Here is a 27332-nt window from a genome sequence, read left to right as displayed (position 1 = left end):
CTTCCAAGATTAGATTATAAAAATACTCTAGCTTTCATCTTGGTCAGTTTCTCTGTGTGTGTCCTTCTCTTGGATGGGGCAAGTTAGCTGCCATGTTGTTAGCAACCCTATAGAGAGATCCACATGCCCAAAAACTGAGGTCTCCTGCTAAGAGCCACATGAGTGAGTGTTACTGTTAATGGATCCTCCAGCAACAGTCAAGATATCAGATGACTGCAGCACCAGTTGACATCTTGACTGCAACGTTATGAGAATATCTGTGCCAGACCCATCCAGCTAAATTGCTTCTAAATTTCTCATTTTCAGAAACTGTGTGAAATAATAAATGTTAGTTGTTTTAAGCTTCTAAGTTTGGGATAATTTGTTATATAGACACAGATAACTAATATGTCAGCTCTTCTACAGACATATCCAGAATTTAGGATTAGTTTCTTAAAAAATTAAGGGCTAAGGATTAAAAACAAAAGTTGTAGGGACTGTTCTATATCTGTTCTTAGTCTGTCTCCAAGAGACTAAGGAGACATAACAACCAAATGAAATTGTAAACCTTCATTTAAATCCTGGTTTTAAAAATGATAGCTATTAAAAAATGTAGGGACCATTAGGACAATTTGAATATAAATGTGTGTTAGATGATATTAAGAAAATTTTAAATTTCTTAGATGTGACAATGGTTTTCTTGTCTAGAGGAATGCTCTATTTTTAGGAGTTTTATATGAAGTATTCTGTGAAAGCACTATGTCTGTACTTTAATTTCAAATGTTTCAGAAAAATTATAGATATGGAAAGACCTAGATGAATACAGATGAAACAAACAGGGCAAATGTCAACAATTACATATAAAGTATAGGTAGTGAATATGTGTACGATTCTATAACTTTATGTTAAAAGTTTTCCTAATTAAAATGTTAGAAGACAATTTAATGTTACCCCCAGCAGATTAGCGCAATCTCTAATTGTCATTAGATTAAAAAATTTCAGCCCAGTGAATACTGAGTCCAACTTTCTACACTACAGATTGCTGATATTCAGTTCAGAAGTTTGCACAATTCTGAAACAAATATATCAGAGGGCCATTGTTAAACCAGTAGTTCCACTTAAAAGTTACCCTATTTATCCAGTGTTTGTGGGAGGTTAAAAAAAAGTTGATACTGATTCCTTTGTCTTCTTTTCCTGTTTTCATCTTATTTTCTTCTTCATAAAAAGCAGACAATTACTAAGTCCAAGAGGAATGAGTCCACTTCAGTATCCAGGTGCACAAACATAACGATAAGCTCATTTTTATGTAATAAATAAAAAACGTGTTTATCCAAAACACTGGGGGAAAAACGCAGTGGGGGAAAAACAACAGCAGGAGGACAAGGAATTCAAGTCCAGAAGTTAATTGAAAAAAACTTTAAAACCAGTGAGTTAATGTGAAAGTCTAGTAAAATTTTACTTCTTACTGTAATACTGATATTGAAATATTGTCTGGGTGTAAGTTCTCAGTTTAAGAAAAATTCAGTGACACTCTCATCATCAACACATCCAAATTATGCTTTTAAAAAACTGACATAGCTGAAACAATAATTCAGCATTCATTTTTATGTAAAGAACATTTTATATTTCTACATTGCACTGATGAGTTTTTGTTCTGTCATTCATTTCTGATTATGTTTTCAGAGCCTAGTAAATATTTCAAAATTTAGTTTACATTTATTTAGAATGGTATATAATTTAAAATATAAGTTTTACTTCACACCAATAGAAATTTATATGAAAAGTACCCTGATACATCTTATCAACATAATCTGTTAGTGAGGCTATGGCAGAGACAGGAATTCTTCTACATCAGTGGTGAAAATGGAAATGGCACAACTTTACGATGGGAAAATGTGTCAATATCTAGCAAAATTATATACAGTAATCCCGCTTCTGATAAGTACAAGTTTATCACTGGAGTATCAATTACAGCAAAGAGTAAAAACAAAGTAATCATACATTTATCAGTAAGGGACTGTCTGAATAAACGGTGGCACATGTAAGCAATGGATTACCAGGAAACTGTAGAAAGGGAAGAAAAATATCTCTATATACTAGTATAAAGCAACCACACAGATACAGTGTTATATAAAAAAAAGTGGGGTGGAAAGTATATATTATTGCTTAATAAAGAGGATATATACATATATATTCGTATCTGCTTATATAAAAATTTGAATGTTTTAAAAGTTACCAATGGTAAAGGGAAGAAAAAACCAAGGTTGAGGAGACAGAAACAGAAACTAAGCTTCTTTCAATATATCTTGTTTTAAAAGAGATTCAACTTGTACTACGTAAATATTTACATAACTGTACAAATTTTATTAAAGAATTTTACAAAACTATAAACTTATAAAGTATAAACTATAAAACTTTTATAAAACTGTATAGTTTTTAAATACTATAAAACTATAAAAGGAAAATCAAAACAAATTAGCCAAAATAATCACATAGAGAAAAACTATTCCAAGTGACTTTAAAAAACAGTAATATTACTGTACATCACTACTGGGATATACCATAGAGATAAAGATAATTGCTTAAAAACTCCAACTATTTCCAGTAATCATATTGAGGGTAGTAGCATTGATGTTATTCTGAAACAGTTGTGTATATATTGTAAGATAATATAATTATATGATATTCCATTTCATATTCCCAGAGTCACTGAAAGTGGTATTCTCAGCATGAAAGGAAACATAGATATCAACATAGACTAGGTTAAGTAAAACACCTGTAGTCCTGAATCTGAGTTGGAAATAAATTTATATTCAGTTATGACATATTTTGTCTCTAAAGAAGGTATATTCTCTTTATGATATCCACTAGAAAAGACCCAGAAATGATGACCAACCTACTAGCAGTGAATGCCCTTAGTGCTTAGATTATAGTCTTGGAGAAATACCTGGTTCCAGTTCTGAGGAAGGAAGTACTTAAGTCGAACCAAGAACATCTTGTCATAACTAAAAATTAAACATTTAAGCCACCCATATATCAAATAATAAATCAAAATGGAAATTAGAAAGTGTTTTCAAACGAAAAGAAAAACACTACATACCAGAATTCGTGGGTTGCCACTAAAGTAGCACTTGAGAGATTTATGCTATTCAATGCCTATATTAGAAAAAGAAGAAAGACCTTAACACAGCTACTTAAGAAACTTGAGAAAAACAAGAGCAAATTAAATCCAAAATAAGCAGAAGAAAGGTAATACTCAAGACCAAAGTAGTTATCATTGAAACAGAAAACAGAAAAGCAATAGGAGAAATTAATGAAACCAAAAGCTGGTTCTTTGAGAATACTGATAAAAATTGTTAAACCTTTGTTACACTGACCAAGAATAAAAGAGAAAAGACACTAATATTCCTATTATATAGTGCACTAGTAACAGAATTACTAGTATAAGAAATTCAAGAGGAAATATCACTACAGACTCTACAAGATCATAAGGGAATACTATGAAAAATATTATGGCTATACTTCTGACAACTTAGTTGAAATGGAAAAAATCCTTGAACTACATAATCTACCACAGTTTACTAAAAAGAAATAAATAAATGAATAGTCCTATTAAAGAAACTGAATATGTAAAGCCTTCCCATAAAACAAACAAACAAACAAACAAAACAAAACAAAACTCCAGGCCCAGACAGCTTCAGAGGTGAATTCTACCAAAATTTAAGAAAGAAAGAATTCTAATCCTACACAAACTCTTCCAGAAAACTGAAGGGGAGAAACTTCCCAACTCATTCACAGAGACTAGCATTACCCTGATACCTGAGCCACATAAAGACATTACAAGTAAAGAAAACTACAGACCAGTAGTTTTAGGATATTATATTATGCAAAGGTTATTATATCATGACAAAGTGGGGTTTATCCTAAGAATGCAGAGTTACTTTAACATTTTAAAATCATTTAATACAATTCACATATAACAAACTAAAAACAAAAAAATCATACGATCATTGCAATAGATGGTGAAAAGGCATTTGACAAAATTCAATACTCATTCACAATAAAAAGTCAGCAATCTAGGAACAGAAGATAATTTCCTCTCTCCTCTTATTATCAGGAATAAGACAAAGATGTCCACCATCACTACTTGTCTTCAACATTGTACTGCAGGTTTTGGCCAGAGAAATCATGCAAGAAAAGGAAATAAAAGGCATCTAGATTGGAAGGAAGAAGTACAACTATCTTGTTCATAGACAACATGATAGCCTTTGTAGAAAGTTCGACAGAATCAACAAAAATCTACTAAAACTAATAAATGAGTTTAGCAAGGTTGCAGGATAGACAATGTACAATCTACAAAAATCAGTTGTATTTCAAAACACAGGCAACAAACACTTGAAAAAATAAATAAAAAATACTGTTTACAAATAGCATTGAAATATTTAGGGGCGAATATGACAAAATATGTAAAATACTAGTACACTGAAAACTATAAAACACTGCTGATAGATATTACAGAAAGTGTAAATAAATGAAGAAATATATTTGGTTCATGTATTGGAAGATTCAATATTGTTAAGGTATCAATTCCATTCTAATTGATCTCTATAGACCCAGTACAATACCATTTAAAATCCTAATAGATAAGTTGCAGAAATCATACAGAGTACGTTTTCTAATTACCACAGAATTAAATTAGGATCAATAACAGAAAGACATCAGGAAAGTCCTGAAATATTTGGAAATTAAACAACACGCAACAATAACCATGGGCATAAGAAGAAATCATAGGGAAATTAGAAAAACATTCTAAACTAAATGAGAATGAAAACACAACATATCTAAATTTGTGGAATGCAGCTAAACCAGTGCTTAGAAAAAATTTCTCATTTTAGAAAAGACGAAAGGTTTAAAATCAATAATCCGAGCTTCCATTTTAAGAAGTTAGGAAAAGAACAAATAAAATCGAAAATAAGTGAAAGGAAGAAAATAATAAAGATAAGAGCAGAAGTCATCAAAACAGAGATTTCTGTTCCCAATCAGCCTAGAATAATTTAAACAAACAAAAAAAGAGAGAGAAGAGAAGGGAAGAGAAGAGAAAAGATAAAAAAAAAAAAGGAATCAAACATTTCAGACACTGGACAACAGGAACACAGAACAGTGATTCCCTAAGAGAAGAGAAACAAATGAGGTGAGCCCTGAGATTGTCCCAGATTGCTGCCTAGAGAGAGATTCCACTCCACAATGCAGAGAAGAGGAAGCCAAATACAGCCCACCTTGAGGAGACGGAGTTGAGAATTCAAAGAGGCCAGAGTAGCTACAATTCAGAGTACCAGTGAGGAAAGAGCTGTCCATAGACAGAGCTTAGTGATCTACAAAGGGTTTCCTCTGAGAACTGATCAGTGTATATGTGTGAGGAAATGACCCGGGGCTGGGGAAATAATCACCAGGAAAAGGCAGGTAGAACAATACCTGAATTCACAGGGGTGCAAAAAGTTCATGTTTCCAACAGCCAAAATGGAAAAACCTCATTAAACATAAGGGGCATTGAGTGAAAAATGATATGATTATTTATGTAGAAAATCCTAATCAATCTACCAAAAAATACTACTAGAACTAATAGTGAATTTAATAAGGTTGCCAGATACAATCTCTCTCTCATATATGTATATGTATATATGATTTTTTTTATATATTAGCAACGACAATTGGAAGTTGAAATTTAAAAACTGTACCACTTACAATACCATCAAACAATATAAAATACCTAGGGATAAATTTGACAAAATATGTGCAAGATACTAAAAATTGTAAAATATTGTTGAGGAAAATAAAAGCTGATGAAATAAATGAACAGATACCATGTTCACAGATGGTGAGAGTCAATATTGCTAAAACATCTATCTTACCCACACTGATGTCAATGAAATGCAATCATCATTAAATTCCCAGCAGTGTTACTGAAGAAATTGTTAAGCTGTTTTAAAAATTTATACGGAAGCTTATAGGACCTAATACCAAAACAATTTTGAAAAATAAGAAAAACAGTTAAAGGGTTTGCACAACCTGATTTAAAAACATATTTTAAAGCTACAATAAGACAGTGTGATACTATCATGGGAACAGAATAGAATCCAGAAGTAGGCACACATTTACATAACCAAATGATTATTTGACACTGATGCAAAGACTGTAAGTGAGGAAAGGATAACCTTTTCAAAAATGGTGCTGGAACAACTGGTTGGCCATATGCAATAAAAATGAACATCAACCTGATCTCATCTGACATAACAAAAATTAACTCAAAATGGATCACAGCCCTAAATGTAAAATCTAAAACTATAAAAATTCTAAAATAATACATAGGAGGAAATCTTGACCTTGGATCTAAAAAGAAAATATTTTAATAGAACACAGAATGCACAAATGTATAAAAGGAAAAAAATGATAATTTCATTAAAATTTAAAACTTGGCTCTTTGAAAGACAGTGTTATTATAATGAAAAGGCAAGCTACATACCAGGAGAAGATATTCACAAAACATATGCTCAAAAAGGAAGTTATATCTAGAACTGCACTGCCAAGAGGATTTTCTGAGATTATGGAACTGTTTTATATCTGTACTGTCCAACAGGTAGCTACTATTCATATATGACTAAATGAGCACTTGAGATGTGGCTAGTGTGACTAGGGAACCGAATTTATAGTATTGAATATTTAATTTTAATTAATTTAAATGTAAATTCCCACTGGTTACTGACTAACATACTAAGCAGTACAGATCTGGAATTTATAAAGAATACATAAAACTCAACAATGAGGACAAACAACCCAATACAAAATGAACAAGAGATTTGAACTGACACTTTACCAAAGATAATATATGGATACCAAATAAGCCCATGAAAAGACACTCAAATTTATTAGTAACCAGAGAAATACAAATTAAAACTACAGAGATATGACACACATACAGAAACAGCTGAACATTTAAAAAATGACCATACTAAATGTTAGTGAAAATGTGGAACAATGATAACTTTCATAACCTAGTGGGAATATAAAATGGTACAACCACTTTGGAAAACAATTCAGCAGCTTCTTAATACGCCTACCATACAATCAAGCTATTCTACTTCTTGATACTTACCAAGAAATAAAAAACTATGAAATACAAGTACACGTAAATATGTGTACATGAATGTATAAAGCAGCTTTATTTTTCATCACAAGACTGGAAAAAACCCTACCAGCAGGTAAAAGGAATATATAAATTGTGGTATACCCACATACCACAATGCTAGTGCAATACTAGTCAGCAATAAAAATGGAATATAGTATTTATATAAAATTCTAAGAAATGCCAACTAACCTAATAGTGACATCAAGTATTGATAGATCACTGATTGCCTGAGGACAGGTTGGTAGGGTAGCAGGAAAGAATGAATTACAAAGGCACACGAGGAAACTTTTGAAGAGTATGGAACTGTTCGTTATCTTGATTGTAGTGATGGTTTAATGGGTGAACTGCACACTTTAAATTTGGGTACCTTACTGTACATAATTTTACTCCAATAAATCTTTAAAAACAAAAACAGAAGCAAAAAAATCAGTGAAATAGAAAGTGAACATACAACAGAGAAAAGCAATAAAACCAAAAGCTGATTTTTTGAAAGATAATAAAATTGATGTGCTTCTAGCTAGATTAATCTAAGAAAAAAAAGAATCTAGAAATTACAAATACCAAGAATGAAAGAAAGAATATCATTACAGTACTTACAGACATTAAAAACATAAAAGAATATTACGTATAACTTTGTTGTGATTAAGTTGACAGCTAGGATGAAACGGGCACATTCCTTGAAAGAAACAGATCATCAAAACTGACTCAAGAAGGAATAAAATGCCCAAATAGTTCTACATCTATTTAAAAAATTAAAATCATAATTTAAAACCTAGAAAGAAAACTCAAATGCTAGGTAACTTTACTAGTAAATTCTACTCTAAGCATTCTAGAAAGAAATAATGACATTCCTTTACATGCCCTTTCAAAGAAGGAGGTAACACTTCTCAACTCATTTTATGAGGTCACCATCACCTTGATGCCCAAACTAGACAGGAAAACTGCAGACCCTATCCCTCATGCATATGGACTGAAAATATTTTATAAACCAATAACCCCTTTCTAACTACAAGAAAATATCAGACAAACCCAAATTGAAGAACATTCTACAAAATACCTCAAAATCATCTACCAATACTCCTCAAAATTGTCAAGGTCATCAAAATCAAGAAAAACCTGAGAAACTGTCACAGTCTAGAGGAGCCTAAGGAAGATATAATGACTAAATCTAATATGGTATCTGGGGTGAAATCCTAGAATAGAAAAAGGACATTAATTAAAAACTAAGTAAATCTGATTATGTATGGCCTTTAGTTAATAACAATGTATTAATGGTGACTCATTATTTGTGACAAATGCACTGTAGTACTGTAAGATGTTAACAATAGGGTATACTGGTTGGAGGATAAGACAAAATGCTGTAATGTTTTTATAACTTTTCTGTAAATCTAAAGATATTCTAAAATTAAAAGTTCATTTAAAAAAATCAATGTAGTCCACCTTATTAAGACTAAAAGAAGGAAATCATAATATATGATCATTTTAAAGTTGCAGAAAAAGCATTTGACAAAATTCAACACTCATTTATGAAAAAACACTCAAAAACTGGGAATTAAAGGGACCTTCCTCCATTTAAGGTCTACAAAAAGACCCTGTAGCTAGCTAATATCAAACTTAATGATGAAAGACTTAGTATTCTCCTAACTAAGAAGAGGAACAAAAAAGTAAGTCTGCTCTCACCACTTCTGTTCAACAATATACCAGAGGTTTTAGCCAGTCATTAGGGCAAGAAAAGGAAATTTTTTTAAAAAAATTGAACAGATTGGAATGGAAGAAGTAAAAATGTCTTTATTCACATAGGAAATGAGTGAGTATGCAGAATATCCTGAGATATCTACATTAAAGCTGATAGAATCTTTTTAAAAAGCTAACAGAATAAGTAAATTTATAAGATCAAAGGATTAAAGGTCAATAAACAAAAACCCAACTGTATTTCTATATACTATCAATGACCAAATGGAACATATAATAAAAAGAGTTAAAATATCAATAAAAAAACATAAAAGACCTGTTAGAAAGCTCAGGAAGCAAGATACTATAATACTGGTAAGGACAGACATATAGATTGATGGAAGAAAATTAAGTCTAAGTAGACTTACACACATATATGGCAAATTGATTTTTGACAAAGGTTCCAGAATGAAAACATGTCCTTTTCCCCAATCCAACTGGCAAAAGAAACTCTCTTCAATCACTGATATGGCAACAACTGGATATCCATCAGGAAAAATAATAAACCTCTACCTTTATATACTATATACAAAAATTAAATCCAACTTGATCACAGGCCTAAGAGAATAGAACATAGGATACTATCTTTGAGACTTTCAAGTATTCAAATATTTCTTAGATAAGACACACAGTGTATAAACCAAGAAAAAACTTGATATAAAATTAGACTTCATCATAAAAAACTTCTTGCTCCTCAAAAAGCAATGTTAAGAAAATGAAAAGACAGATTTAGAGGAAATATTTTCACCATATATATTTGACAAAACACTTAACCAGAATATATAAAGAACTCCTTCAACTCCCTAGGTTTATAAATAAAGAAATGAGCAAAAGATTTAAACAGATCAGTTCACAAAGAAAAATATATGAATAGGCAATAATTACATGAAATGATGCACGATATTATTAGTCTTCAGGAAAATGCAAATGTAAACCATAATGAGATACCAACAACACACCCACTAGAAAGACCAAAGATATTTTTAACTGTCATTTACTAGGTTTTGGGAAAGATGTGAGCAACTCAAACTCTCATACATTACTGACAGGTATATAAAATGGTATAACCACTATAGAAAACAGTCTGGCAATTTAAAGTTAGACAAACACCATATGATTCAGTAATTCAACTCTTAGGTATTTACCCAACAGAGTGAAAACATATGCCCACATAAAGACCTGCACACAAACGTTCATAGAAGCTTTCTTCATAATAGCTCCAAACTGCAAACAACTCAAATGTCCATTAACACGTGAGTGAATAAGCTAACTGTGGTATATCCATACAATGGAATACTACTTGACAAGAAAATGGAACAAATTTCTAATAAATGTAACAATGATGAATCTCAAAAACATTTCACTTAGCTAAAGAATACAGACCCAGGGCTTCCCTGGTGGCGCAGTGGTTGGGAGTCCACCTGCCGATGCAGGGGACACGGGTTCGTGCCCCGGTACGGGAAGATCCCACATGCCGCGGAGCAGCTGGGCCCGTGAGCCATGGCCGCTGAGCTTGCGCGTCCGGAGCCTGTGCTCCGCAATGGGAGAGGCCACAACAGTGAGAGGCCCGCGTACCACAAAAAAAAAAAAAAAAAAAAAAAAAAGAATACAGACCCAAAAGAAATAAATAGAACAAAACAGAGATATTTCCACTTGATAAAAGGTACAATATACCAAAAAGACATAACTACCTTGAGCTTTATGGACCTCATAATACAGGTTCAAAATACATAAAGCAATAAACTAATAGAATAACAAGAAGAAATTTATAAGTTCACAACTGAAGTGAGAAACATTTCACCCCTCTTTTAGCAAGTGACAGAAGATGAGGACAAAATATTAGGAAGGTATTGATGATTTACATAACTGGTAACATACTTTTCAACATACATGTAAAACTCCTAAAAATCTATGTGTCAAATCATAAAGAAAATTTAAAAATCAAACACCACACAACCATATTCTCTGGTACAAGCCATAAACAAGTTAACATTAAAAATTAGAGTCCAAATAAAAACAAAAACAAGTAATACAAAATAAAATATATAGCATTTCAACTTCCTGCTTTACACTAGAAAATATCCAACATTAAGTAAAAAAAGAATAACATAATTTATAATTTTTACAAATTTATAAATTTGTAATTTATAGGAATTTTTAGCCTCTGTGAGTTAGATAAAAATCAATGTTTGCTAAGTGGCAGAACAATTTCAGAACCATTCTATCATTTTCATTTAAAGTGATAATCTCTGATCTGCCACACCAGACAGAACCTAATGATTACAATGAGATTATAATAGTTACAATGAAGTTTATAAACTTAGCTTCTAGAAAGTTCTTTATATATCTTATGAGAAAGGAAATTCTCAAAATTGAATCGCTTTTATTGAGGCAGTATAATATATTGGGTAAGGTCATGAATTTTAAAGTCAGAGAGAAGTAGATTTAAATTTAAACTCCATTCTTAATAGTAGTGAGATCTAAAGTAAATTATTTTAAAGTTCTAAGATTAAATATCCTTATTTATAAAATGAAAAAATTACCCCAAAATGTATGCATAAAATACTTAACTAAGAACTTGGTACCTGGTAAGCACTCACTTTAAGTTATACCTTTTATCAGTATTTCTAATACTAACACTTTTTCATACACCTCAAAATTTACCATGTTCGAAACCATCTATCCAGTATTCAAAAGCTAGAAACTTCATTCTTGACTCCTTTCACTTCCTTACATCCAAATCTTATTGATTCTCATTCCTAAATGTCTCTAAAAATTTCCCCTTCACTGTATAAGTACTTCATTATCATTTACCTGAATTATTTTCAACTGTCTCTTAAATAGTCTCTCTACCTGCCTTGCCCATCTCTCTCTTCCAGTCAATTTTTTGATAGCGCTTTCTTTCAAAAACACAAGTTAAATCACATAATTGACTGATTTTTTTATATTATTTCCCTACTACCCAGAAATCTAAAGTCTTCAGCCTGACAATGGTTGTTCCCAGTCTGATCCTTATTTACTGTACTAGCCCCATCTCCACTCCTTTCTAGAAACTTTGAGCTCTAACTTAAGTTCTCATTGCTAGAATATTATGTCACCCATTTCCTATGCTAAAGAACTCCTACTCATCCATTAAAACTCAGCATATACTGTATCACTTCTTTGAAGCCTTAAGGCAGCTGCTTTGTTTTCCTCTTTCTACTTCAATGTTTACATATATAAGACAAATATGGTAAGTACAGAATGTTTCTACCGTATAAAGCATTATTTATGATCATGTTGATGATTCAGTCATAAAATACATAAAATGTGAAGTCAAATGACAGAAAAAGGTGTCAAGGCTGATATCTAGGGATGCAGACCAAAATTCTGTTTGTACCTCTCTGCATTTTCCAAATTTTCTAAAATACACGTATATTAACTTTATAATTATTAAAAAATGTGCTTGTAGAAAATAATCAAAAAAGCAGCTATTCTAGAAAACCATAATTATCAAAAAAGTTAGGATTATTAAATGTCCTAAATTAATGTTAATTTATAGAGTATGCATCACAGAAACCTGCCACAGGAGCATTTTGGATTCACCTCACAGAAATTATTTTTTTCCAAAAACTGAAGGGTTAGTCTCAATGGAAAAAACAAAAAAAGACCAAGCCAAAGTTATATAGATACAAAATGAAGTAGACAACTGAAACTTGGTTGATCTTCCTGATGTTTCAGGCTCAAGTGCTTTGGGAGCCTTGGAAGCTACAAATTAATGCTACAATCCTGTATTTTGCTTTGCATATGCACACATAATATTAAGAATACTGAACTCGGGCTTCCCTGGTGGCGCAGTGGTTGAGAGTCCGCCTGCCGATGCAGGGGACACGGGTTCGTGCCCCGGTCTGGGAGGATCCCACATGCCGCGGAGCGGCTGGGCCCGTGAGCCATGGCCGCTGAGCCTGCGCGTCCGGAGCCTGTGCCCCGCAACGGGAGAGGCCACAGCAGTGAGAGGCCCGCGTACCGCAAAAAAAAAAAAAAAAGAGTAACTGAACTCTTACAACTCATTAATAAAGAGACAAATAACCCAATTAAAAATGTTCTAAGTTTTAAATGGAAAATTCCCACCCAAAAGATATGCAGATGGAAAATAAACACATGAAAGATGCTCAATGTCATAAGGGAAATGAAAATGAAAACCACAAGTGATACCTCTTCACACTCACCAAGATGGCTATAGGTAAAAAGATGGAAAATAACAAGGATTGGTAAGGATGTGGAGAAGTCAGAACCATCATATATTGCTGGTAGGAATGGTGCAGCTGCCTTGGAAAATATTTGGCTCCTCCAAAAGCTAAACACAGAGTTACCATATGATGCAACAATTCCACTCCTGAATATATGCAAGAGAAATGAAACACAAAAACTTGCACATGAATGTTCACAGCAGCATTATTCATAATGGCTAACAGGTGAGAATAACCCAAATGTCCATCGACTGATGACCAAATAAACAAAACTGCTGTATCTATCCATATAATGAAATATTAACAACAAAGAAAAGTAATGAAGTATTGATACAAACTACAACATAGATGAACCCTGAAAATATCATGCTAACTGATAGAAACCAATTACAAAAGACCACATAGTGCATAACTGCATTTATATGAAATGTCCAGAAGAGGCAAAGTTATAGAGACAGAAAGGAAGTCAGTGGCTGCTTAAAGCTAGAGATAGGGAAAGAAGGGACATGGGAGAGAATGAAGAACGACCGCTAATGGCTATGGGGTTTCTTTTAAGAGGGATGAAAATGCTTTAAAAGTTGTGATGGCTGCACAACTCTGTGAATATACTAAAACCCACTGAACTGTACACTTTAAATGGGTGAATTAAATGGTATGAACTGTATCTCAATAAAGCTGTTTAAAGAAAGAATGTCAACTGGCCCCTTTTCCAACAAATTACATGATCTGGGGAATGAGCGTTTTCATTTATAAATGGGAACAGTATCTGTTTCCATCTTTCCACTTCTAGCAGTAAGAATACATAAAAGATATATAGGAGAAGTGTTCTAGAAAGCTAGTTTCATGACTTGAAGACGACTGTATTGGTTATCACTTGCTACATAACAAATTACCCCAAAGCATAGCCACTTAAAACAACAAACATGTATCATCCCACACAGTTTCTAAGGGTCAGGAACCAGGGAGTAGCTTAGCTGGGTGAGTCTGGCTCAGGTTTCTTACGAGGTTTCAGTCAAGGTAGGGCTGCAATCTCTGAAGACTTCACTGGGGTTTGAAAATCTACTTGCAAGGTTATTCACGTGGCTGTCGGTTGGAGGCTTCAGTTCCTCCCATTATAGGCCTCTCTGTAGACAGCTACTTAGGACATTGCTTCCCCCAGAGAAAATGATTACAGAGATGGAGAAAGTGTGAGAGCAATCGAGACAGAAGCTTGGTCTATTACAACCTAATCTCAGAAGTGATAAATCACCATTTTTGCAATATCCTATTGGTTACAGAGATCAATTCAGATACAATGTGTGTGGGAGGACTGGACAAGTATGTGAATTCCAGGAGGTAGGAATCATTGGGGCCATTATGGAGACTGGCTACCAAAATGACATTATGACAATAAACTGACCAAAGATCCCACATAAGCAAATGCTTGACCTCTGCACTAAAAGAGGATAAGGAGGATACTCATTTCTTAGTAGGGTGACAGATACACACTTGGAGATGTTTTAAGAGTTGTGATAAAAGGGTTTGTAAGAAGCATTCATACCATTTTCCATTCTCCTTGTGACTGAGTTATGGTTAGCCTAAAGAAATACAAAATTGTACAGTTGGGGGCTGGTGGAGAAAATATATAAAGGATTTAGTCAACTGCACCCTCCCCCTCCTCCCACCACTGACAGGTAAGGAAAGAGTCCTGGTTGAAGAAAGGCTAGATGACTCCACCAGGGTCATTAGTGATAGAGCAGAAACTAGAATCCATTCCCTGTGTCTTCTCATTACACCAGGAGCTATGCATCAGAGAATCAATGGCAGTGACTCATTATACAGCTGAGACATTAAACATGTGAGCATTAAATCAACAAACATTAAACTGCTGGTCATTCCAGAATTGGCATTTCTTTGTGTAGCTTTTTGACGCTGGCTGTGTCACTTTCTCAGGCAGCAGTGGACTCTTATCCTTCTTTCTACTCCAACTGAGAGTTGACTTACTTAGCTAGGGGAAGAATCACTCATTCAGCTCAGCTAATATTTATAGAATATCTGTTCTATACCTAGCACTAAATATGCAGATATAAGAGCAGAAAACATGGTCCCTTCACTCAAAATGCAGGTAGTCAAGCAGAAGAAAAACCTATACCTGGAATACTAAGAGAATTAGACATTATGTGACATGGCAGCACAAGGATTTATATATTTTTAATAATTTTATTTAACAAAAAACTTATATAATGCTTAAAATGTGCCAGATATATTACAATTTCAACTCCTTTAATCCCCTATGAGGTTATCCCCATTTTACAGATGAGAAAAGTGAGGCCTGAAGAGGTTATGAAACTTGCCAAAGTTCTCATGCTTGGTAATAAGGAGGGCCAGATTCAAACCCAAGAAGAATGGCTCCATAGTCCATACTTTCTTAACCATAATAGTATGGAGGTTCTCAATAATACTAACAATTATTCTTCTGCTTTTTTAAAGGTTTTGAAGGAAAGTCAATCATGAAATTCCAAAGCTCCTCTGAGAAATCTTTCAAGATGTACAGGGTAAGGCAGTATTTAGCCCAATATAGTAAGGATGTCTTAGGACAGCCTGCTAACCCCGTGGCGAGGGGTGAGGAAAAGTGAATAAACATTCACTAATGAGACAGTGCTTTCCTGGTGCCACAATGAAAGATAAAACTGAATCATAACTGCAATTAAGAAATTAGGTTAGAGTTGGAATAAAGAAATTAAATGGATGTACTGTTCTGCAAGTGCAGAAATAAATTAATTTGACCCTGTCAAAGCTCACTAGAATGTAGCGAGACTTACATCTTCTAAAGATTTTCTCCCAGAATCATACGATAGGAAAATAGCATACTACACCAGGAACAGATGTATTTGATCATGTTTAAAGAATACGAAAAGTAGTTTGAAGAGAATAAAGTGATATGTGGGCCTGGGAAACCTTTTGCTTAACAAAGCAATGAATTCCATTTTGGTAAAAATTTGCCAACTTCGCCACTTTACAAAGCAATTGCTGCCATCTTTTTCCTTTACATCTGATTTTTTTTTTTTTTTTTGCGGTACGCGGGCCTCTCACTGTTGTGGCCTCTCCCATTGCGGAGCACAGGCTCCGGATGCGCAGGCTCAGCGGCCACGGCTCACGGGCCTAGCCGCTCCGCGGCATGTGGGATCTTCCCAGACCGGGACACGAACCCGCGTCCCCTGCATCGGCAGGCGGACTCTCAACCATTGCGCCACCAGGGAAGCCCTACATCTGATTTTTACTTTGGAAAATGTTCCTTGCAAGGAAAGAAGGGACCCTGTAGACTGCTGGTAATCTTCGTGTATTAAATTTCTACTTGGTGTTCTGTTCATCACATACCTTGAATCATCTACAGGTCCTAAAACCTCAGAACACATTGTCCAAAACTGTAGGAATAGCCCTTATTTACAGCCAACTGGCATGTAATGCAAGGCAGCACAATGAGTAGTGATTTTTTCTTTTAAAAAAACCTGAATACAGGTTTTTATCTAAGGTAATATAACAGTATATTGTAATTTTGAAAAGGTCTTAAAGATTTTTTAAAAATTCCTCTAAAATTTAAAATTTTATTTAAAAGTCTTGTATCAAAAAATTGTATCTAGGTACAGAAGGTTTATAGAATTCCAAAGGAAAGTCTAGTAACTTCCCTTTTAAATTGACTTTTCCTTTAAATTCTATCAAACAGTTACCAAAACTAGTCTCAGCCTGAGGATGGCCTTTATGAGATCATTCAGTTCATTTCAATGACCATATCTGTCAAGTTTACACTTATCACAGGTAGAAGCAGGTTTTCATTCTCTTATGAAAGTAGATTTGACCACAATCCTCAGTAAACTACTCCAGAGCATAAATGTTCTCCTTGCATTTGAAAGTATGGCAAGTTATCATCCACTTTAGACTAATTAGATGTTAGATGCTAACATGACAGAGAAAAAGGAGATGGAATGATGAGGAATTTGCAGAACACAATGTGGGACATTCTGAGTAGGACGATGTTAGCGTGTATATGAGTGAGTGAGTGTCTGTGTGTGTGTGTGTGTGTGTGTGTGTGTGTGTGTGTCTGTGTGTGTGTGTGTAGAGTCATACATAACAGGAGTGAACTGACCAAAAGGAAGAAGTCAGTTAGCAAACAGCTGCTTTCCTAGTCTCGAATGGCTTCTGCTTTGGCTCTCTCACCCTAGTATCCTTACCCCAAACTAGCTAATTCTATATGTGTCTAATCTTGATTCATAGCTTTGGCACATATGACGCTCCTGGAGCCCCTTCATCTCAAGTGGCCAAGCAAAGCAGGTCAATCCTCCATGTCTCAAGTCCTTATTTCCCAGAATCATCCTAGGTGTACTTTGAATTTTTGCCTAGGGAGACCTCAAGAATTGTCAGGGTCTACCAGGAATAAATCCCAAATATTCTGAGCTAATCTTGCTTCAGGCCAGGCCTAGATATATAATTATCTTGCTAAAATGAATTTAATACTAGAGTCTAGCTGGCTTCCAGATTGCATCTTTCATCTTTTAAAATTTTCCATCTATTATGGTCCTCAAAGAGTCTCTTTACCAGGATAATATGAACTTCTATTTCTTTATTAATGCTTCCACTACTACTACTACTACGACTACTACTACTATTACCACTACAACGACAACATAGCCTTCAAATATAAAAGCACTGATTATGCGCTAGAGACTACATTAAAAGCTTTACATATATAATACCCATTTAGTCTTTCTTACAACATTATGAGGTAGGGTTTATTATTATCCCTGGTTTAAAAATCTACCCAAGATCACATGACTGGTAAGGGGCAGTATTGGGATTCAAACCTGGCAGTTTGGCTCCAGAATCCATGCTCTTAGATACTATATCATATTCCTTTTGTTTGTGTAATGCAAAGAATATTCCATCAAGATCAGAGACCTGGATTTCCATTCCTATCTCTAATGTTAATCAGTTGTGTGACCTAGGGCAAGTCTTTGACTCCATTTCTACTATATAATGATCCAGGCTCAATGATTTGTTTCTAGTCATACAATGCTGTGATAATAAAGTAGGTGCTTTTCATTAACAAATGGTACTGGATAATTCAGGAGGTTTAAAGCTTGAAAATGAAACATATCTAAGGGAAGGAAAGAGGCAACTAAAAATAACTAAGTCAATCTTTTAAACATCTTCACTTATTTTCTCATTTCATATTCTATGAAAGCATTAGATTCATATTTTACAGAGGAAGACCCTGAGACTCAGAGATTAGGTAATTTATCTGAGGTCACACAGAAAATCAGGATGGAGAGCCAGCATTTGAATGCAGCCAAAGCCCAAGCACTTCCTGGTGCACCACAACACTTCCTTGGCACTGCCTTTCTCTCCTCTCAGCAGCAATAAGCAGAGATTTAAAACGTAATATATGTAAAGTACCTACTACAAAGTCTTTCAAGCAGCACACACACAATAAATTGATTTGGAAGTAAGGATGGAGATGCGTGAATACTAACTTGAAAGTGCTAACACTGTAACTTAAAACAAAAATGGGTATATTTTTGTGTATTTTTCTACAAGGTAGGCTGAATACCACATCAAAACAAGTGAATTTCTGGAAGAAAAGTTTGTATGACTTGAATTTATCCCTAAGTAAACGATGAAGAAGTACCACAAGAATGCCACTATATGTGGTATTTACAGACCACATACATGAGTTCTTGTGGTATTCTGCTGCATGAAATAACTTCCTCACAATAAGTCAGAATCATTTTGTTAAAAGTAATCTTCCTTTTTCCCTAGCCAGAATTTCACAAATAATACCAATGAACAAGGAAGGTCTTTTACGTATTGGCTACTCAAAGGAGGGCAGGAGAGTCAGAAACTACTGTGCTAACTTATTAAATTCCTATTGTAGTTTGGAACTGGAGTCACTTGCTCATTCACCGATTCATCCAACAAATAATAATTGAACACCAGATATTATTTATAAGGCATTATTTTATTAACAAATGTCAGGGACATTAAAGGGAACATGACATAAACTGTAATGCCAGTGCAGTGGGATGAGTGCTGTGGTTCAAGATAATACAAGGTGCTATAGGAGCACGAATGTTATTTACAAAGGCTTAGGAGTTCCTGAAGAAAGTGACATTTGAGACAATGCTAAACAGTATACTGTGTTTAGGAAACTGCAAGTAATTAAGAATGATTTAGAATTCAGAGTAAGTGTAGGAAGTATTGAATTTCAACAAATCATAATTATATAGCAATAGAACTAGAAGTAGAAGGGTTTAACAGATAATAACTTCAATACTCTCATTTTACTTTTAAGGAAACTAAGCCCTCTAATATAGGTGCCCAGAGTCTTACCAGGAGGATGGCTATTACATGAGGTGAGGTCATCCTTAAACACAGTACTGAACACTATTGTGTTTGAGAGTAAAAACAGCTGAGTGAAGCCATGTTGGAAAAACACTAACCTTCTTAGTGTGAAAGATACGTGTCATCTGCTATACCAGCTAAAACAATAATTACTTAGAGGAATCACCTCCAGCTGATCAATGGTGTCCAGATAACCCCCCAAAAAGTTAAAATCTCTAAATTGCCCCTTGCTTATGAACTCGATGGGTTAAACAAATAATTTTGGAGATAAAACTGTGTTTAACACACAAACACATTTAAGTCACCACTTAACCTATTTCCTCCTCTTTTAAACCTAACTCTTGTTAATTAAATTCGATAAAAATTGAGATGCAACAGCTGTTAAATGAAAGGATTCCATTAAATCCTCAGTGGATGTTTGCTAAACTTTGGACAAAAGCTTTATCACCTACAAGTCATTAATTACTAAATTACACCTTAACTAGGGGACAACAGTAGAAATAACGTTCTACTGCAAAGCCAAAATCAAATATAGGTTTAACTCAAGAAATATGAAATGCTATGATGGCTTTATTTAACTCAAGGAATATGCAATGCTAATAAATAAAACACTCAATTTCTTTGCTGTCTGTCCACACACTGTGTACAAATCTTTTATAGGTTAGCTCCCATGATATTACATGCAAAGAGATAGTAAGATTCTTTTTAGGTACTCGAATTTTGTTGCATACAGCTCTACTTCAGATAGGTGTGCTCAGCTTAGACTTCAGAAATTTTCCTTGTTTCCTGGGTATAAATTATGGAAAAGCAAAATTCAAATTATGAAAATTTGTGTTATTTTTAACAACTTTGAAAAAAGAAGTGATTTACTTTATAAAACAATTCACTACAAAGTTTCTTTAAAATAGCAAGTTCATTAACTGGTTGATATAACTTTTCAGGAGTGTACATTATATAAAGATGGTCAAAATTCAAAGACTTTCTTGAATGGTTGTTGTAATAGGATTTGATCTCTAATTTTTTTAAAAACTGCAAGACTTGAAAATGCAAAGAACTAATTTATCTATATTAAAGTGAGAATTTAAACATTACAGAAAGCAAATAAAAATTCTAATCACACTTGCATAGACAAGGTTTAGAAGGACATACAAATGATTAATCATGGTTACCCCTGGGGATGGAGAGGGGACTTTGCTTTTGGTTTTATAATGTCCACACTGTTTTATAAGAAATACATATTATAATCCTGTACTTCCTTAAAAGTTTGGTTCAGTATTCCCTTTTTAAAAGCATTCTTTTATAAAAGGATTCTTTTGTAGCAGCCTGTCATAGTGGTTCTCTACCAAGAGTGTATCAGAATCAACTATGAAGAGTTTTTGAAAAATATGTAGATGCCTGGGTCCCTCTGCAGAATACTGACTTTAAAAGCTTCGGAAACCACCAGACTAGATGACCTTTAAGGTTCATTCCAATCCTGAGATTACACTACTTACAAATATTTTGTACACATTCAACACCCAACAGCTTTTTGGGTTTTTTGGTACACACGTTAACCACCCAATACTACATAGCATAAAAGCATTATTTCTAAAAGATAGGTGAAGGTCCTGTTCCCCTGCACTATGCACTCACACTACTGACCTGGAGAAACTCACAGGAAATAAACTGAAGATTAAAACATATCCATCTTCAACTTAAATATCCTTTTTTATTTTGCCAAAAAACCATCATATTTCCCTATTTCTGAGGCAGGAATTTGGGAACTGACTCTAATGTAAGCACCAATTATTGCAGAGGTGATGGGGAGGCAGGAGTGGGGAAGGACATGGTTGTATATTATCGTATTGGTTCTCTAACTCAAAACAACCCCAGTAAGTCAGGTAAGTGTTAGCTTTTCCCTAACCTGGCACTTAATCTCTATCAGTCATTCTCAATCCTAGATCCAATGTCCCTTTGTTATATAAAGGACAAATGCATATACATTTATTCCAATTCCTCCTTTTCTATCCTGAAACAAAATTCACAGATATTTAACAGAATTTCAAAAGTGTCGATAAAATACCCTGATAGTAATATAAAGGGAAATGAAAGTAATTAATAATAAATTATGTATTTCAATATGTATATGCTCATTCATGACTATATTAAAAGACAATGAAGTAGTCAGATATGCTTACACCTACTTATAATGAATATATTTAGATTTAAGATAAGTAGGATGATAAGAAACTATTCCATGCAACAAGTACGAGAAAGTGAAGTAAAGCCAAGTGATTTTCTGAAATGATTCCAAACAATACAAAGTGCAATTATCTCTTGGTATGCAAGGTACCTACATTTCTGGAAACTTTAGTGTTTATTATAACTACATAAAAGGATATAAAATACTTTGTATATAAACATAGTTATAGGCATAGATAATTATATAATTTTTTTTCCCCCTCTTCACAATTATTCCATACATGGTACATTCAAAAACTATGCAGGGGCCACAAAACTGTTGTGTAGGATGTCCTGTGTATTATGTGATGTCTAGTATCTCTGGCGACTGCCCCCTGAATCATTTTGCTTCACAAAATTCCAGAATGCCCCCTGGAGGTTAGTACCACCCTGTTGAGAACCAATGGTCTATATGAACTTTCAGTACCTACATGCATACGGTTGTAAATCCTCACCCTGGGTTAGCGGGTAAGTGGGCCACTATTTGACCCCTGATTTGGGGCTAAAGCTTCTCTGATACGAATAAGGGCTACGTTTTTGTTTTGTTTTTTTACATCTTTATTGGAGTATAATTGCTTTACAATGGTGTGTTACTTTCTGCTTTATAACAAAGTGACTCAGTTATACATATACATATGTTCCCATATCTCTTCCCTCTTGCGTCTCGTCTCCCTCCCTCCCTATCCCACCCATCCAGGAGGTTACAAAGCACCGAGCTGATCTCCCTGTGTTATGCAGCTGCTTCCCACTAGCTATCTATTTTACGTTTGGTAGTGTATATATGTCCATGCCACTCTCTCACTTTGTCACAGCTTACCCTTCTCCCTCCCCAAGGGCTACTTTTAATTAAAAAGCTTAACACATGTTCATCCCAGGAACTTCCAATAAAAAATTTTACCTAAAAGTGTTTACCTGTTTTTAAAAAAGTGAATAATAAAGCTATTTTTACATATACAGTAGAATTAAAGACAATTCTGCCTCCTCTGTCTATCTCCCCTAAAAAATAATTTCTCCTGAGTTTTCTAGGTAAGCAAGGTCAAACTGTGAAGATATAACCATTCTTTTCTCATCCACATGAATGCAAAGATATACTAATATAAACAATCTAAAAGTCATTTATATATGGCACTGAAGTATATTACTGTATTATTCATTTGGCAGAAGAGTATCTTCCTAATTAAATTGTGATTAGGCATCTATTAAAAGTAATTTACATTTTCTGATCAACCCAATGACTAAAGCGTGTGTCATTTGTGGGCAGCTGGGGGAGCTGCTTGAGTCTGAGAACTTGCTGAGTACTAAGAGGGGAGGGACTTAAGTATTTTGAAAGTTTCACTCTTTGGGATTTGGCTATATAGTTTATTTTGAACACTGAAAAAAAATTCCATGCCTTCACATAGATTTTATGTTAAATTAGCACACCATTCATAGAAATATCAGATATACCCTCACTTTTTAAAAAGTGATAAGGACTTCACTTTACATGAAAGGATTCACATATTAGAGGAAAATCATCACAGGTTTCCTTTGAACATAAAATGCCTCTGAGTTAAAATGCCATTAAAAATTATTGAATAAATTAATGATTGAATAGCCATTCAATTTCTAAGTATTATGAAAGACTCTCTTAATATGTCCACAGCCTGTTTTTCCACTTTAAATTTCGCTAATTAATCACTAATTAATCTAACCAGTAATGCCTAAAAGAAATCAACACTCATTTTTTTTTTTTTCTTTTCCCGGTACACGGGCCTTTCACTGTTGTGGCCTCTCCCATTGCGGAGCACAGGCTCCGGACGCGCAGGCTCAGCGGCCATGGCTCACGGGCCCAGCTGCTCCACGGCATGTGGGATCTTCCCGGACCGGGGCACGAACTCGTGACCCCTGCATCGGCAGGTGGACTCTCAACCACTGCGCCACCAGGGAAGCCCAACACTCAATTTTTTAATAATCTTAATCTGGCTATCTTTCTTCATACCTAAAATTGGTAAAAACTTGCCTTTTCCCCATACACAGGCATCACCTTATGATAAAAAGTAAGCAAAAGTTTGTGTATAACCAAACATGTATAGTGGTTAAAATAACTTATCTTTAGTATACTGATTTCTAATTGTTTCCATAAATAAACTTTAACAATGTGTGGAACATGCATGTTTGTGTACCATGTGATGTAAGATTCACTTCTGAATCAGTTTTAAAGCAATTGATCACCAGCTCTTAAAAGGCTTTAAGTGTCACATAAAGAATAGGCCTTATTAAATAAACTCAGAAGTCATATTTTCTATTATTTAACAGAGAATTCTGGTCTTGATAAAAAGCAAACAAACCCCACAGGTGAAAGAAATGAAGCACATACCAAATGTTTAACACAAAGCTTTTCACTTACTTGGTACTAGGTCGTTTTTGCAGAGCTTTATCCAGGATAAGAGATGGAGCACTCCTCCTCCTTTCTGCTAGTGTTTTCATTTTCTGTAGAGGAAAAAAGATCACAATGAAGACCACATGGCATGTAAAGCAAGTAAATGCCTATTTTCAATCCAACTCAGCAAGTTTTGTATTGCCTATCCTTACCTATCAAGGAGTTTGCAATCTTATTCTGGAAATAAATAATAACATCTAAACTAAGATAGTAAGCGTCAAAAAGTGGTACAGGCAGTAAGTATTTTTTATGGTCAGAGAACAAGGTGGTTAAATGGTGACTAGAGTATATGGGAAAACAGCTCATAACCATTATCATCAACTGCAGCTTTACTGCTTATTATGTGCCAGGCCCTATGCCAAAGGTAGGACTGGATTATCTAATTTATACTCTAAAACGTCATCAGAGTAGGTTCTACTAGATCTATTTCACTGGTAGGGTAGGCCCCAAACTGGGCTTCAGGGACAGACAGAATTTGAAGAGATCAGGTAAATGGAGAAGATAAGTAGTTAAAGCACAAGATGGAGACTAGATTTCTTACACATTTAATAGACATTTAAATTTAAATATTTACATATTGGGGAATCTGGTTTTCAAAGGAGGTTTTTTTTTTTTTTTGCTGTAACTTTAAAGAAAAAAAAGATTTTTTTTTCTTTTCTAAGTGGTATATAAATATAGAATTAATTGGATAATTCAGGTACTCTGTTCTACAGGACCTAAAATTTGTGGTGAGGTTTTATTCAACTTGAATTAACCCGACAATTACTCTCTAAATTTTCAATCTTACAGATTTAACACCTCTAGATAGAGTCAGAGGAACTGCCACTGGATATAAATGTGAAAATTTACAATACAGTCACAAATAGCCATGAGTGAAGTTCAGGCTGTGTCACCAAAGCATTCTTCCTGCTCTACTCTCTCACCCTTTCCTGGCCAGAAGTCTCACCCACTGCCTGAGGGCCTAAGCCAGCCATGCTTGGGACTGGATGCTCTAAAAAAAACCCACATATAACCAAGTGGCTCAGTATCCGTTTCTCATTACATGATTCATAAAGGAATTGCTTCTTAATAAAACCTAGATCATCCTAAGGAAAAGAAGAAGAATCATCTAGTGAGAAGGGGATACGAGACTTTGGCACAATTCTTTTCCCCCAGTTTCACCATGCCCCCATGGATCTCTCCCATTATTGTTGGCAGATGTGTGAGAAGTCAAATGCTGAGTGTATCTACGTCATCTAGTAGACTCATATTCAGTGCCATGGCCTCAGTGTTGCTGTTCCCTCCATTAATCTTTTAGCTCACACATGAAAACTAAATGCCCAAACCTCCTCAGTATACCTCAGACAGCAACAGAAACAATTATGTAAAACATTAATAAAGAACAGGAAACAAATGGGTAAGAAATATAGAACACCATACTTCTCAATCAGGAGTTATTAACCATGAATCAGTTTCAGGGCAGGTTAAATTGTATAAAATTTTTTACATGATAGTATTTGGTGCCTTCCTTCTGAAGAGAAAGCCCACAGTTTTCATCAGATTCCCAGAAGAATCTCTAATCCCTCCGAACCCCAGTGATTTTGATAAACTACTTTATATATTATAGCTCGTAAGCCCTATCCTACTGTTTTCCATTAGTCACATCTCCTGGGAACCCAACTCTCAGGAATCTAACATCCTGAGGCCAGTGTGAATGTAGAGGTTGCAGGGTGAAGGGAAATCTAGGAGACAAGTATTTGTATTGCAAAGTCCAGCGGCCTGTCCCCATATGAAGAGTCTCAATTCTGAAAGATTAGGTTGATTTTACTTCGAAAGGTGGCAGTTTGTTCCTAGGCAGATTTTCTGCAGGATTCTGTTTCACCTTCAGGTCTAGGTTTGATTCCTACTCCTTATCCTGAATCCCTTTACTCAGGATCTATTTACTACGCTTTGAACTTTGAAATGCTCCCAATCCTTTAAGCTTGACCTGGGCCCCTTACCCTCGGTCTGTTTTGACCTTGAGGGTCTGCCTAGCCTACCTGAGCAGGGGCCACATTGCTGGACCTGTCTCAGCAGTCTTACTTCTGCTGCTCCTAATCCTCTGACACCACTCTCAGCAGATCCAAGTGCCTAAACAAGATCTTCATTAACATATGATTTCTAATTCTGAGCTCCCTGGTTTTTGGGTTTACAAAGAATTTGGAAAGGGCTCAAAAGACAGCCATAAAAATGATTTAAAAATGTGAAAAAAAGAAAGAACCCTGGGCTTCCCTGGTGGCGCAGTGGTTGAGGGTCCGCCTGCCGATGCAGGGGACACGGGTTCGTGCCCCGGTCCGGGAAGATCCCACATGCCACGGAGCGGCTGGGCCCGTGAGCCATGGCCGCTGAGCCTGCGCCTCCAGAGCCTGTGCTCCACAACGGGAGAGGCCACAACAGTGAGAGGTCCGCGTACCGCAAAAAAAATAAAAATTAAAAAAACAAACAAACAAAAAAAAAAACGAAAGAACCCTAAGACAAGTTAAAATGATCTTAAATTCTTCATTTGGAAACAGTAAATCTCCAAAGTAATGCAGTTATTATACAGAGGATAGCAAGGGTCTTCCAAAGAAGATAAGGCGAAAAGAAATGCAGCTATACTATAGACTGAGAATCCAGGTTAATCCCTCAAGATATTTATAAAAGCTGTGAAGGAAATTATGAACATAACTTCAAGGGGTTCAGAAACACCCAACAAGGATTCTTGAGGGATCCATGGACTCCAAACTTGAAACCTTCCCATACAAGGAAATCTTTCTGAGACTGACGGTTGTTAAACATGAGAATGGATAATTAAAGAAGAGTGACAAATTTTCTTCTGTAAAGGTTCTTTTAAAATAGGAGTTTTTCAGGGAGACCTAATGTAGAGTACCATTTATATATATTTGTATATAGTAATTAGATTGTTTTCTTAGTTATAAAATTGGCAGATGTGTGAGAAGTCAAATGCTGAGTGTATCTACATCATCTAGTAGACTCATATTCAGAGAATGCAATCAAACTACAGGCAAAATATTATTTTTATTTGAGGTCCTATTGTTTGTACTCAGACTTACACCGCTACTAATGAGACATGCAGCCTAAGGCAATTCAGACACCCATCTGGGCCTCCATTTCTGTATCTAGAAAATGAGAAAATTTGGACTACATAGTCTCCTAGGTTCCTTCTACTTCTGATATT

At 34.8% G+C, this 27332-nt stretch overlaps 1 protein-coding gene across 1 annotated transcript in view; it reads right to left on the bottom strand.

Moving 5' to 3' along the window:
- The window catches only part of ARHGAP20 (Rho GTPase activating protein 20), a gene marked incomplete at both ends in the record, with an annotated part of 148318 nt that overhangs the window by 106351 nt on the left and 14635 nt on the right, over positions 1-27332 (bottom strand). The window contains one exon of the mRNA XM_082845165.1: positions 24104-24186. Coding sequence (XP_082701291.1) covers positions 24104-24186 — 83 coding nt within the window. The remainder of the gene's footprint in view (positions 1-24103; positions 24187-27332) is intronic.

This window comes from Leucopleurus acutus (genome assembly GCF_964270905.1).
Source record: "Leucopleurus acutus genome assembly, chromosome: 8".
In the NCBI taxonomy this organism is placed as follows: Eukaryota; Metazoa; Chordata; class Mammalia; order Artiodactyla; family Delphinidae; genus Leucopleurus; species Leucopleurus acutus.
This window is presented reverse-complemented; position numbering and strand designations above follow the sequence as displayed.